This window comes from Dendrobates tinctorius, unplaced genomic scaffold, assembly GCF_039654945.1.
Source record: "Dendrobates tinctorius isolate UK_male_01 unplaced genomic scaffold, ASM3965494v1 ptg000015l, whole genome shotgun sequence".
Lineage (NCBI taxonomy): Eukaryota > Metazoa > Chordata > Amphibia > Anura > Dendrobatidae > Dendrobates > Dendrobates tinctorius.
This window is the reverse complement of record NW_027361683.1, coordinates 39,881,694-39,897,198: the sequence shown is the minus strand read 5'-3', so window position 1 is coordinate 39,897,198 and position 15,505 is coordinate 39,881,694. Positions and strand designations below refer to the sequence as shown.

General features: G+C 49.4%; 1 protein-coding gene across 2 annotated transcripts in view; it reads right to left on the bottom strand.

The window, feature by feature from the left end:
• The window catches only part of NUDC (nuclear distribution C, dynein complex regulator), a 73,965-nt gene extending 58,715 nt beyond the window's left edge, over positions 1-15,250 (bottom strand). For both annotated transcript variants that reach the window (XM_073563954.1, XM_073563961.1), the window contains exons 1-4: positions 15,112-15,250; positions 9,617-9,694; positions 9,335-9,535; positions 8,514-8,573 (exon numbers count right to left, since the gene is read on the bottom strand). In XM_073563954.1, the coding sequence (XP_073420055.1) occupies positions 8,514-8,573; positions 9,335-9,535; positions 9,617-9,694; positions 15,112-15,189 (417 nt within the window). In that variant the 5' untranslated portion in view covers positions 15,190-15,250. The remainder of the gene's footprint in view (positions 1-8,513; positions 8,574-9,334; positions 9,536-9,616; positions 9,695-15,111) is intronic.
• Positions 15,251-15,505: the final 255 nt, after the last annotated feature.

Below are 15,505 nucleotides of genomic sequence, written 5' to 3'. Positions count from 1 at the left end.
GTACATACAGTAGTTTTCTCCCACATATGGGGTGTCAGCGTACTCAGGCCAAATTGGACAACTTTTGGGGTCCATTTTCTCCTGGTACCCTTGGGAAAATAAAAAAATGGTGACTAAAAGATCATGTTTGTGGAAAAAATACAAATTTTTTATTTTCACGCCCGGGCATTATAAACTTCTGTGAAGCACTGGGGGGGGGGGTCAAAGTGCTCACCGCACATCTAGATAAGTTCCTTAGGGGGTCTAGTTTCCAAAATGGTGTCATTTGTGGGGGGTTTCCACTGTTTTGGTACATCAGGAGTTTTCCAAACGCGACATGGTGTCCGATCTCAATTCCAGCCAAAAACGTCAAATGGCGCTGCTTCCCTTCCGAGCTCTGCCATGCGCCCAAATAGCGGTTTACCCCCACATGTGGGGTCTCAGCGTACTCAGGACAAATTGCACAATAACTTTTATGGTCCTGTTACCCTTGGGAAAATAAGAATTGAGGGTGAAAAGATCATTTTTGTGGAAAAAATATGATTTTTTAATTGTATGGCTTTATGTTATAAACTTCTGTGAAGCCCATGGGGGTTCAAAGTTCTCACCACACATCTAGATAAGTTCCTTAGGGGGTCTAGTTTCCAAAATGGTGTCATATGTGGGGGGTTTCCACTGTTTTGGTACATCAGGGGTTTTCGAAACGCAACATGGTGTCCGATCTCAATTCCAGCCAAAAACGTCAAATGGTGCTGCTTCCCTTCCGAGCTCTGCCATGCGCCCAAATAGTGGTTTACCCCCACATGTGGGGTATCAGCGTACTCAGGACAAATTGCACAATAACTTTTAGGGTCCTGTTACCCTTGGGAAAATAAAAATTGGGGTGAAAAGATCATTTTTGTGGAAAAAATATGATTTTTTAATTGTACCGCTGTACGTTATAAACTTCTGTAAAGCCCTTGTGGGTTCAAAGTTCTCACCACATATCTAGATAAGTTCCTTGGGGGGTCTAGTTTCCAAAATGGGGTCACTTGTAGGGGGTTTCCACTGTTTAGGTACATCAGGGACTCTCCAAACGTGACATGGCGTCCGATCTGAATTCCAGACAATTTTGCATTGAAAAAGTCAAACGGTGCTCCTTCCATTCTGAGCTCTGCCATGCGCCGAAACAGTGGTTCCCCCCCCACATATCAGGTATCTGCGTACTCAGGACAAATTGCACAATAACTTTTGCAGTCCAATTTCTCCTGTTACCCTTGGTAAAATAAAAAAAATTGAACCTGAAGTATTTTTTTTATGAAAAAAAATTTAGATGTTCATTTTTTTTTAAATATTCAAAAAAATTCCTGTGACGCACCTAAAGGGTTAATAAACTTCTTGAATGTGGTTTTGAGCACTTTAAGGGGTGCAGTTTTTAGAATGGTGTCACTTTTGGGTATTTTCTATCATATAGACCCCTCAAAGTGGCTTCAAATGTGATGTGGTCCTGAAAATAAAATGGTGTTGTAAAAATGAGAAATCGCTGGTCAACTTTTAACCCTTATAACTTCCTAACAAAAAAAAATTTTGGTTCCAAAATTGTGCTGATGTAAAGTAAACATGTGGGAAATGTTAGTTATCAAGTTTTTTGTGTGCCGTATCTCTGTGATTTAAGGGCATAAAAATTCAAAGTTGGAAAATTGCGAAATTTTCAAAATTTTCGCCAAATTTCCGTTTTTCTCACAAATAAACGCAAGTTATTTGAATGAAATTTTACCACTAACATGAAGTACAATATGTCACAAGAAAACAATGTCAGAATCACCGGGATCCATGGAAGCGTTCCAGAGTTATGACCTCATAAAGGTACAGTGGTCAGAATTGTAAAAATTGGCCCAGTCATGAACGTGCAAACCACCCTTGGGGGTGAAGGGGTTAAAGTCCCGGGATATCACGAGACGTTTTTCTGCCTCCTCCCATTCCTCCAGGACAATAGCTCGCACATGGTCGTTCACGGGAAATACCACTTTCCTCTGCGCCCTAAGGCCCCCGAACATCATATCCTGCCTGGACTGAGGTTTCTGGACCTCCTCAATCTGCATTGTGTCTCTGACCGCCTGAACCAGATTGTCAGTATCATCCGAGGAAAAGAGATATCTTTTCCCATACTCCGGTTCGCTAGTGCCCAGCTCACCTTCTTCCTGATCCGACTCCGAGGAGTAGGACCCTTCCTGCGAACTAAGCTCCATCTCCTGCCTAGATCGCTTAGCACTGGGGCCTGGACTGGCTGGGACAGGGTGGCCACGGAAGCCTGGACCTCCTCTTGAATCAGCGCTCTCATCTCTGATAGGAGGGACGGCTGTTCGCCCTTCATAACTTTGGCCGTACAGGTGTCGCACAGCAACTTCTTGTGCTTGCTGGGGAGCTTAACCCTGCATACGCCCCGTATTTATTGGGCTTCCCTGGGTCTTTCTCCGCCTGCTTGGTCGTGGGAGTGGGTGCTGTCGGTTGTGCCTTTTCCTGCATAGTGCAAGAGAGGGACAGTCAGGCTCTGATCTGGGCAATCCGGTCTCCGTCGGTCGGTCTGCGCTATGCGCACTTACCCCATCCGCGTCGATTCTGCCCTGGTTCTCCATTGCTGTTTGAGAGCCTCTGCGAGGTCAGGACAGGAGGATGCTGCCTGACTCGCTGGAACCACGCTCTGCTCCTTTAGAGCGCTCGCCGGCGGCCTGTATTTCAGGCGCTCTGACGTCACCGGGAGTGCGTCGCGGCCCCTCTGCACGCGACTTCCAGTCCCCGCGCTGCAGCCGGCGTCGGAGCCGAGAGCCTCCGCTGCGGGAGGAAGCAGCTCTACCCAGGGGGCTTGTCCTCCCCTGGTCTCTGCGGATGAGGGATCCCCACCGAGGAGGGTTTCAGCGCCGGGGTCACTTCGCAGGAGGAAGGATTGGCCGGGCCGCCCGATCCCCCTGGACCCCTCGGGTAAGCCGACTCCTCTTGTGCGTTCCTCCGTGCAGGGACAGGAAAAAACACTGAGGGAATGGGGGTGGAGACTGTTTTTAACCTCTTGTGTGCGGCTTCCTGTCCCTGCAAGGAGGCGAGGGACGTCCTCCCTGGTGCTGTCAGGAGGCACGTCCTGGAAAAATGAGCTGTGATTGGTTGCCATCAGCAACAGTTTTCTTTGTAGACAGTTGTAGTAACTGAGGCCTATTATTCTTATCATTTCTATGGTGTTATCGTCCTTCTGTAAAGCTGGAAATAACAATTTATTACCCTGCCAACACAGACCACCCTCTGACACAGACTGCAGGGGGAGCTCAGTATCACACAGGATAGGATTAGATACACGGCTCAGCAGTCAGTATAACACAGGATAGGATTACCGTATATACTTGTGTATAAGCCGAGATTTTCAGCCCATTTTTTTGGGCTGAAAGTCCCCCCCCCCCCCCTCAGCTTCTACACGGGTCATATATCTGGGTGTCGGCGGGGGAGCGGGGGTGTCAGAGATCATACTTACCTGTCCTGCCGTGGTCTCTGCAGCCTCGCTTGCTTCTCCGCTGTCTCCCTTCCGGTCTCCAGCTGTCACATGGTGCCGCTCATTACCACTCATGAATATGCGCATATTCATGAGTGGTAATGAGCGGTACCACGTGACCGCTGAAGACAGGAAGGGAGACAGTGGAGAAGCGAGCGAGGCTGCAGAGACCGCGGAAGGATGGATGAGTATAGCGATATTCACCTGTCCCCCGCTCCATCGCTGCTCACCGCTGTCTCTGCTGCATCCTGTGTCAGTGACGTTTAGGCAGCAGGGGGCGCGGTGACGTGATTAGTGCGCGCCGTCCCTCTGCTGGCTGAACAGTCACTGACAAGAAGCGGCAGACAGCGGCGATGGACCCAGGAGAGGAGAGTATGGCTTTTTTTTTTTGCAGCATATGGGGGCATAGACTATGGGGCAGCATATGGGGGCATAGACTATGGAGCAGCATATGGTGGCATAGACTATGGAGCAGCATATGGGGGCATGTCGGCTTATACACGAGTATATACGGTAGATACACACCTCAGCAGTCAGTATCACACAGGAGAGGATTAGACACACGGCTCAGCAGACAGTATCACACAGGACAGGTATAGATAAACAGCTCAGCACACAGTATCACACAGAATAGTATTTATTACACGGCTCAGCAGTCAGTATCACACAGGATAGGATTAGAAGCACGGTTTTTATGTGCAATATAATCACTATAATTTGTTATAACTAACCACAGTTGGTTACTATGCACAGGCAACGCCGGGCTCTTCAGCTAGTAAGTGTGTGTATATATATATATATATATATATATATATATATATATATATATATATACACACACATATACACACACACACATACATATACATATAGCCGGAATCAGGAAGATGGTAGACGAAGGCCAGGAGAGGTATGTAAGTGACTGGAAGAACGACATCATCAGCTCACAAAAAACTGACCATGTACCGGAGTCTACAGAGAGACTACAGACTGGCCCCATATCGGGAGAAACTCCCGGACCCCAGAGACCGCAAGATCCTGAGCCGATATAGACTCAGTGCCCACAGTCTGGCCATCGAATCCGGCCGACACAGGCAGAGCTACAAGCCCAGGGAGGAAAGACTGTGCCAAAACTGTGACCAGGAGGCCCTGGAGGATGAGACCCACTTCCTGCTACACTGCTCCAAGTACTCAGCAGTGAGGGACACTCACTTCAGGAGACTCTCACATCTCTTCCTGGATTTCATCACCATGAAGGAGGAAGAGAAAACATATATCCTGCTGGGGGAAGAAGAGAGGGGAGGGGAGATAGCAGCGCAATATGTGAGCGAATGTCATAGACTGCGAGAAAGAGAACTATGATATGCCATGGACTTCTATGGCACCCACCCTGGATATGCCCCAATCCCCCATCCACCTTCCCTATGCCATGGACTTCTATAGCATCATCCTGGATCTGCCCCCATCCACCTTCCCTATGCCATGGACTTCTATAGCCCCATCCTGGATCTGCCCCATCCACCTATCCTACAGCCCCTTCCCAACATCCCTACAGTCCCTATCCCTATTCCCTTCTGTACACCTGCTTTGGCAAAACTAATGTGTATTTAGTCCTGCCAATAAAGCTTCTCTGAATTATATATATATATAATTGATTTAGCGGCTACTTTGCTGTGTATATATATATATATATATATATATATATATATATATATATATATATATATATATACACACATATACACATATATACATATACACATATATACATATACACAGCAAAGTAGCCGCTAAATCAATTGCTGGCTTCCCCGCAGCCTCAATTACGTCAGCGGAGTCCCCTGCTGACCTGAGGTGAACTGATGAGTGGGAAAAAAGTCAGAAACTTTCCCACACTTATTAGTTCATCTCCGGGCAGCCAGGGGGGCTGCGCAGAGGTGAACTAATTCATTCTGCATTAGTTTACAGAGGGGCTGGTCGCATTAACACCGGTCCTCATTGTAAACTATTTAACCCCTTGTGAAGGATTACAGCGTGGGACATAACTGAACAACGGAGAGGTAAGGATATTGTTGCTTTTTCATGTTATTTTTTTGCAGATCATGGTTTAATTTTGGAATGGCAGAGTAATAAAATTGGTCAAAAACTTGGTGTCTTTATTTCATTAAAATAATTTTTAATTAATGTCTGTGTGTGTTTTTTAACCCTTTCATAGTCTAGGGTTAATAATGGATCGGCGTCTTATTGACACCTCTCCATTATTAATCGGCTTAATGTCACCTTCCAATGGCAAGATGACAATAACCCTTTGTTATTAACCCATTCGCCACCGCTACAGGGCAATGGGAATAGAGAGGATAAGTGCCAGAAAAGGCACATCTTATTTATGTGTCTTTTCTGGGGTGTCTGGGGGCAAAAACAATTGTCTGCCCTGCTTTACCTCTCTGGTTGACAAATTACCGCGGGAGCCCACGCAATTTTTTACAACGAACTAACCCCTTAAATTAACACGTACACCTCCCAAATTTTACACACAAACCCTCATCTAATTACTAGTGAAAGACATATAAAAAAAAAAAACATGAAATGGTGTTCCGTATGTAAACCATGTGTAATTTCATGACGGGTTTTGGAATGATTTTAATGAAGCAGGCAAATGTTTCAGCGGCTATGTAGAACTATATGATTGAGATATATCTCAATCTATCTATCAAGGGCCGCATTACCAAAATTATACAATTGGTGCAAAGCCTATTCAGCAGTGTCCAAACAGCCAAGTTAAGTAAAAAAAAAAAAAAATATAAAATATAATTATATATATATATATATATATACACACATACATACATACATGCAGCACTTTAAATTAAATGTGAAAAAAAGTGGATACTTTACTGATCCTCAGGTGGCAACGTTTCAACGGTGACCCGTCTTTATCAAGCCATAAAGACGGGTCACTGTTGAAACGTTGCCAACTGAGGATCAGTAAAGTATCCAAATTAAATGTGAAAAAAAAGTGGAGTGCTGCCTAATTTTATTATATACATATATATACACACACACACACACACACACACACACACACACACACACACACACACGGTGTTCCAAATTATTATGCAAAAAGAGTTTAGGAGTGATAAGTTTAGAATTTTTTTGTTTGTCATTTAAACTCATTGATGGTGATGTGTGTCAGGGCTCTTTATATCACTGAAAGCAATTGCAGATACCTGTGCAAATTAGTTTGGCAGGTGTGTCCAAACAAAGGCAAGACTACTTAAGAAGGCTGTTCCACATTATTAAGCAGCCTACATTTTTTGCCAAAATGGGAAAGAAAAAGGATGTGTCGGCTGCTGAGAAGCAACAAATTGTGGAGTATTTAGGTCAAGGCATGACTGCAATCAACATTGCCAAGACACTTCATCGTGATCATCGCACAATCAAGAAGTATGTAGCTGATTCCCGGCACACACGTGTGCGTGCTGATAAGGAAAAATTGAGGACTCTTTCCAACAGGCAATTGCATCAGGTTAAAAAAGAGCAGCTGCAAAAATGCCTTGTCATAGCAGCAGACACGTTTTTGAAGCTGCTGGTGCCTCCAACGTCCCCCGAACAACAAGATGCAGGGTCCTTCAGAGGTTTGCAGCTGTGCGTAAGCCATCCTGTCGACCACCTCTATCCACTGCACACAAGCAGAAACAGCTCCAGTGGGCCAAACGATACATGAAGACTGACTTCCAAACTGTTTTGTTCACCGATGAGTGCCGTGCAACGCTCGATGGTCCAGATGGATGGAGTAGAGGATGGCTGTTGATGGACACCCCATGAAAACACGGCTAAGGCGCCAGCAAGGAGGAGATGGAGTAATGTTTTGGGCTGGAATCATGGGGAGAGAGATTGTTGGCCCCTTTAGGATCCCTGAAGGGGTAAAGATGAATTCCATAATCTATGTGGAGTTTCTAAAACAGCACTTCCTGCCATGGTTCAAGAGGAAGAACCGTGCTTTCCGCAGCAAGATCATTTTCATGCATGATAATGCACCGTCTCATGCTGCAAATAACACATCTGCATCTCTGGCTGCTATGGGCATAAAAGAGGACAAACTTATGGTGTGGCCACCATCTTCCCCTGACCTCAACCCCATTGAGAACCTCTGGAGCATCATCAAAAGGAGTGACTATGATGGCGGGAGGCAGTTCACATCTAAGAAACAGCTCTGGGAGGGTATTCTGTCCACATGCAAAACAATTGAAGCACAAACCATTCAAAAACTGACAAATTCAATGGACGAGAGAGTTCAGAAGCTTCTTTCGAACAAGGGGTCCTATGTGCAATGTAACATCACCTAGAATAAAGTTTTGACTTGAAAACTGTTTGATTTCATTTTGTAATAAGCTGATAATGCTTATAATTTCACAATTGACCATTTTTTTGTTCAAAATTAAAATAAAAAGGTTGAAAACTCTGCTGTGCATAATAATTTGGAACATGCATTTTGAGTGTTTCTTACTTTTAAAAATATACTGTTTTCATAGGCAGTTTGTTCAAAAACATTGCAATTATACTAGAATATTAGATGACTGGAAAATAACAATGACTGCAAATCATATAGGTAATGTAGAGAAAATATGAGGAAATATTTTTTGCATAATTTGTAACAGTGTGTATAATAAATATATATATATATATATATATATATATATATATATATATATACACACACACACATACATACACACACACGCATGCTATGTGTTTATATCTATCGTTTCGTTTGTATTTGCAAACCTGTCATAGGGTTCCATTATATGTCCATTTTGCAAGCTTGGGGGAAAATCTCAGCATACGGACGGATGCTTACATGCGCAAAATACACAGCCACACCTTGATTACGGATGACATATGGTGCACTATTCGGGGGACACTTCTCCGTGTTACCCATGTAAAATACGGACCATATTTCTCGTCGGTTAGTGTGACCCCAGCCTTACTTGTCATGTACAACAGTCCTTCACTTTACCTTCTGTTTTACAGCATTTTCAGCCTGCATCTTCTCTTGTTCTTTCTCTTTAGCTTTATTCTAGACATAAAAGCAAACACTGCGTGACACAAACACTAAAAAACTGAAAAATATAAAACCAGCATTTTTAGTCTCTAAAGACATTCTCTGAAAGACAAAGAAAATTAAATACAGGAAAAAAAACAATGCTACATTCGTATGTAGCTTCAATTATTTACAAGCATTTTTCTTTTCATATGCAGGTCTCGAGATCTGTCCTGCTGAGTGTTTCAGCTTATTTTGTGCCTACTTAAGGATAATCTCTCAGAATGGTCAAACTGCCCCAATTTGTTTGTGGTCAGTAAGCAACACATTGCTGGAATCAGGGTATCTGCCCCTACACTCTAAAAAGTGTACCATAAAGGTGTGTGGGTGGAAACCTTCTTTAAAACAGGTTGTCCGCCAATAATTAGGCATGGATTGATTAAAAATAATGAGAGGAAGCATGCTCGCCTTACAGCGGTGTCTGCCACTCAGAAGTCACAGCACCGCTGCAGCTGTCAGGTAGACGACAAGTGCACCTCATTGGATGTTTCTCCGATTATCTGCTTTGCTACTGATTAGTGACCGACTGCAGCGGTGCTGGGACTAGTGAATGGAATAGATAACGCTTCCAAAGTCAGCTCAGACCTCCCGAGCGGCCTGCATTGGATCAATGGGAGTGCTGGAAGGAGAGTAAGAAACTGTACTTTTAAATTATGCATAAAATGGAATAAGCAATTTTACTGTAGAACAATTAATGTAAGGCAATCCATGGCAATTCACAGCCCCATACACAGCACCTGGTCAATTTCTTTCTGAAGCTTGTCAGCCTCTTCTTCAGTGAGCTCGGTGATTCGCGGCTCGCCAGGTTCCATCGCTTTCTGTTTGGCTGCTTGCTCAGGTTCCCGTTTTGCAGCAGTACGCTCCCGCTGCTCAGCCGCCTTCTGTTCTCTGGCGACACCGGCTAGCTTGTTGTGGTATTTGAAAGCATTATTCACAAGCTGGAATGAGAACAAACCATGCATATGGATATCCTACGAGAGACTGAAGGTCATCATGCCCATCAAAGGAACCGCTCTCACCTTCTCAGCGGCTCCACTATCCCCGCCAACAAAGAAATCGGTTTTTCTTCTCAGAAAACCAAAGAAAGTATTTATCAACTGTAAAAGGGAAGAAGATATAGGTTTAGATAATCAGAGGGAAAATTATCAAATAAGGATCTATTGTTTAAATCAGGTTTTATTCCAGGTATTGAGGTTTTCTTTTTTGTTTTTTAAATATTTGGTCATGTGGTTTTATTTTCTTCTTTTTCTATGTCATTATCCATTTTAAAATAATCCTGAAAGCTTGCAGTTTTTACTAAAAACTGAAATGGCAGTAAAATACTTCCAGGACATAGTTGACGGGTGCATGCACACTAATGCTTCTCGGCTTTGCCAGCAGTTGGGCAAAGCATACTGCGCACGGGCGATTGCAATATCCAATGCGCACGAGCGTAATCTGGACGCCAACTACGGAAATTCCAAGAAAGATTGCGTACAGCGGCCAAGGAGGGGGTGGAGGGAAGGAGCCTCAACACGGCCCATCGGACCAGACGCAACTCATTTACATACCTCACCAAACTGAGGTGACAGATTCCCTTTAATGGGTAGGGTGTGGGGTCCATCGTGTGTGTGTGTTGGGTCCAACGTACAGAGCGTGCATGTCTGGTCCATAATAATTTTATTTCTATAGCGCCGACATATTCCGCAGCACTTTACATTATAGAGGGGACTTGTACAGACAATAGACATTACAGCATAACAATCACATAGATTTTAACAAATACCAAGAGGAATGAGGGCCCTGCTCGCAAGCTTACAGCCTATGAGGAAAAAGGGGAGACACGAAAGGTGGGTGGTAACAGTTGCTTTTATTGTTTGGACCAGCCATAGTGTAAGAATCGGGGGTTCCTGTTGCTGCATGAACCGGTTATCAGCCAGAATATGTAACACTACAGTCACAGAGGGTTATTAAATGCATAAAGCATGTGAGAACATGATGTGGGGAACCTGGTTATGGTAAAAATTTTGAAATGAGACACCCAGGGATAGTTAGGTTAATGTGTTGAGGCGGTAGGCCAGTCTGAAGAAATGCGTTTTTAGGGAACGCTTAAAACTGTGGAGATTGGGGATTAATCGTATTAACATGGGTAGTGCATTCCAAAGGATTGGCACAGCATGTGTAAAGTCTTGGAGACGGGAGGTTCTGATTATTGAAGATGCTAACCTCAGGTCATTAGCAGAACGGAGGGCGTGGGTAGGGTGGTATACCGAGATGAGGGAGGAGATGTAGGGTGGTGCTGAGCCATGGAGGGCTTTGTGGAGGGGAAGAGAGAGAGAGAGAGAGAGAGAGAGAGAGAGAGAGAGAGAGAGAGAGAGAGAGAGAGAGAGAGAGAGAGAGAGAGAGAGAGAGAGAGAGAGAGAGAGAGAGAGAGAGACTGACTCTCAGGGGCTGTCGGACCCATCACAAGGTGCTTGATGCCAGTTCCAATTCCCGGAACCCATTTGGGCCAGGCTGGAGTGACCTGAATTTGATTTGGGGGTGTTGAGAAGAGCCTTAAGATCAAATACTTAATTAACCTCAAGACATAAGAGATTGAGAGGAACTACCTACAAAAGTGTGTTATTTCACCTTACATGAGCTTTTCCAGATCAAAACCATACTCTGGAACTCTCTGCCGCAACACATCAGACTCTCACCAACAACAGAAACCTTCAAGAAGAACCTGAAGACCCACCTGTTCCGACAAGCCGACAGCCTGCAATGATCCTCAGTCTACTGAACCACCGCACGACCTGCTCTACCCTCTCCTACTGTATCCTCACCCATCCCTGTAGACTGTGAGCCCTCGCAGGCAGGGTCCCCTCTCCTTATGTACTTGTGTGTCCCTTGTCTTACATATGTTTATTGTACATGTCTATATTTCCCCTTTTCACATGTAAAGCGCCATGGAATAAATGGCGCTATATAAATGCATAATAATAATAATCAAAGTGTGACACTAAAGATGGCTGACATTTCCTGTTTCACCACACACTATGTGCTGGTATCCAAGATGACACCCACTCTGACGACATCATGGACCAACCCAGCCTGATGACCTCATGGATCCGCCCACGGACTAGCTCACTGCCCAACCCACTAACCAATGGAATACATCTGATCTCTCCCATTTTAGAGATAACCGAGCCCCCTTACAGGAGATATATAAACCCATGTTCAGATTAATAAAGCTCTCTTGGAGCTGTGCTATAGATTGATCAAAGAGGTTACATGCGACTGTCTCTGGTGTGATTTCTTTAGTGCGCACTGATCAATATCCATTGGGCCAGGAGCAGGCAACTAGTGAACATTTCTTATTGTTCAACCTAAGGCCTGTTTCACACTTGCGGATTTTGACTGACGTGAAAAAACGTCAGTTTTTGAAAAAAAATGAATCCGCCTTTTTTGGCAGATCTGTTTTTTCCCCCCATAGATTTGCATTAGCGGCGGATTTTGACTGACGGTCGTCCGCTGCATCCGTTTTTGGACGGATCCGTTTGAATTGTAGCGGTTCCCGGGCAGAGCAGACGGACTCTGAAGCGTTTTTTGTAGCGACGGTCAGCTTTTTGCAAGTGCACATGCCCGGAACATTTGCTCAGACAAGCATTTTAACCCTGAATATCGCTCTGGCGGCGTACAAAAGTCTCTCTCAAGTGTGAAGCAGGCCTTACAGGGGGGCTGTTGTGTTCATCATAGCGTGAGGAGAGGCCACACCAGCCCCCCACCCCACCATCAGCGTGAGGAGAGGCCACACCAGCCCCCCACCCCACCATCAGCGTGAGGAGAGGCCACACCAGCCCCCCACCCCACCATCAGCGTGAGGAGAGGCCACACCAGCCCCCCACCCCACCATCAGCGTGAGGAGAGGCCACACCAGCCCCCCACCCCACCATCAGCGTGAGGAGAGGCCACACCAGCCCCCCACCCCACCATCAGCGTGAGGAGAGGCCACACCAGCCCCCCACCCCACCATCAGCGTGAGGAGAGGCCACACCAGCCCCCCACCCCACCATCAGCGTGAGGAGAGGCCACACCAGCCCCCCACCCCACCATCAGCGTGAGGAGAGGCCACACCAGCCCCCCACCCCACCATCAGCGTGAGGAGAGGCCACACCAGCCCCCCACCCCACCATCAGCGTGAGGAGAGGCCACACCAGCCCCCCACCCCACCATCAGCGTGAGGAGAGGCCACACCAGAGCCCCCCACCCCACCATCAGCGTGAGGAGAGGCCACACCAGAGCCCCCCACCCCACCATCAGCGTGAGGAGAGGCCACACCAGAGCCCCCCACCCCACCATCAGCGTGAGGAGAGGCCACACCAGCGCCCCCCACCCCACCATCAGCGTGAGGAGAGGCCACACCAGCGCCCCCCACCCCACCATCAGCGTGAGGAGAGGCCACACCAGCCCCCCACCCCACCATCAGCGTGAGGAGAGGCCACACCAGCCCCCCACCCCACCATCAGCGTGAGGAGAGGCCACACCAGCCCCCCACCCCACCATCAGCGTGAGGAGAGGCCACACCAGCCCCCCACCCCACCATCAGCGTGAGGAGAGGCCACACCAGCCCCCCACCCCACCATCAGCGTGAGGAGAGGCCACACCAGCCCCCCACCCCACCATCAGCGTGAGGAGAGGCCACACCAGCCCCCCACCCCACCATCAGCGTGAGGAGAGGCCACACCAGCCCCCCACCCCACCATCAGCGTGAGGAGAGGCCACACCAGCCCCCCACCCCACCATCAGCGTGAGGAGAGGCCACACCAGCCCCCCACCCCACCATCAGCGTGAGGAGAGGCCACACCAGCCCCCCACCCCACCATCAGCGTGAGGAGAGGCCACACCAGCCCCCCACCCCACCATCAGCGTGAGGAGAGGCCACACCAGCCCCCCACCCCACCATCAGCGTGAGGAGAGGCCACACCAGCCCCCCACCCCACCATCAGCGTGAGGAGAGGCCACACCAGCCCCCCACCCCACCATCAGCGTGAGGAGAGGCCACACCAGCCCCCCACCCCACCATCAGCGTGAGGAGAGGCCACACCAGCCCCCCACCCCACCATCAGCGTGAGGAGAGGCCACACCAGCCCCCCACCCCACCATCAGCGTGAGGAGAGGCCACACCAGCCCCCCACCCCACCATCAGCGTGAGGAGAGGCCACACCAGCCCCCCACCCCACCATCAGCGTGAGGAGAGGCCACACCAGCCCCCCACCCCACCATCAGCGTGAGGAGAGGCCACACCAGCCCCCCACCCCACCATCAGCGTGAGGAGAGGCCACACCAGCCCCCCACCCCACCATCAGCGTGAGGAGAGGCCACACCAGCCCCCCACCCCACCATCAGCGTGAGGAGAGGCCACACCAGCCCCCCACCCCACCATCAGCGTGAGGAGAGGCCACACCAGCCCCCCACCCCACCATCAGCGTGAGGAGAGGCCACACCAGCCCCCCACCCCACCATCAGCGTGAGGAGAGGCCACACCAGCCCCCCACCCCACCATCAGCGTGAGGAGAGGCCACACCAGCCCCCCACCCCACCATCAGCGTGAGGAGAGGCCACACCAGCCCCCCACCCCACCATCAGCGTGAGGAGAGGCCACACCAGCCCCCCACCCCACCATCAGCGTGAGGAGAGGCCACACCAGCCCCCCACCCCACCATCAGCGTGAGGAGAGGCCACACCAGCCCCCCACCCCACCATCAGCGTGAGGAGAGGCCACACCAGCCCCCCACCCCACCATCAGCGTGAGGAGAGGCCACACCAGCCCCCCACCCCACCATCAGCGTGAGGAGAGGCCACACCAGCCCCCCACCCCACCATCAGCGTGAGGAGAGGCCACACCAGCCCCCCACCCCACCATCAGCGTGAGGAGAGGCCACACCAGCCCCCCACCCCACCATCAGCGTGAGGAGAGGCCACACCAGCCCCCCACCCCACCATCAGCGTGAGGAGAGGCCACACCAGCCCCCCACCCCACCATCAGCGTGAGGAGAGGCCACACCAGCCCCCCACCCCACCATCAGCGTGAGGAGAGGCCACACCAGCCCCCCACCCCACCATCAGCGTGAGGAGAGGCCACACCAGCCCCCCACCCCACCATCAGCGTGAGGAGAGGCCACACCAGCCCCCCACCCCACCATCAGCGTGAGGAGAGGCCACACCAGCCCCCCACCCCACCATCAGCGTGAGGAGAGGCCACACCAGCCCCCCACCCCACCATCAGCGTGAGGAGAGGCCACACCAGCCCCCACCCCACCATCAGCGTGAGGAGAGGCCACACCAGCCCCCACCCACCATCAGTGTGAGGAAAGGCCACACCAGCCCCCACCCACCATCAGTGTGAGGAAAGGCCACACCAGCACCCCCTGTCAGCGAGAGGAGCTGCCCTGCTGTGGTTACCCAGACACGTCTGCATTGAGGTCTTCTGGCTGAGCCCAGACCCCTGGCGGGTACCGGCTGCCGGTAAGAGCCGGTGGATGAAGCCGCTCACCTCCTGCACGCCTCCCTCATGCTGTTGAGCCATAGCCAGCAACATCCCGTCAAAGCGCTCATCCTCCGCAGCCGCCATCCTGCCCCGCACACGCCGCGATGTTCTCTCCACGGAGCCGGAGCGCTTCCTGCCAGACCTGCAGAGCTGAGCCAATCAGCACACAAGACACACTACACTGACCCCATTGCTATGGCGACCCAACCGACCCCGAGGGCGCTCTGTATTAGAAGATTTGTAGCTAGCGCTCTATGGTTGTAGGCTACACGGGATTGGTTAACGACGGACTTGCTGGCGCTGCCCAATCAGAGAGCAACTCTGGAAAGTTCTGCGGTAGCGCTGAAGGAACTTGGGAAGCTGGAACTACACTGAGTGGTCAGAAGGCTGTGTATAATGT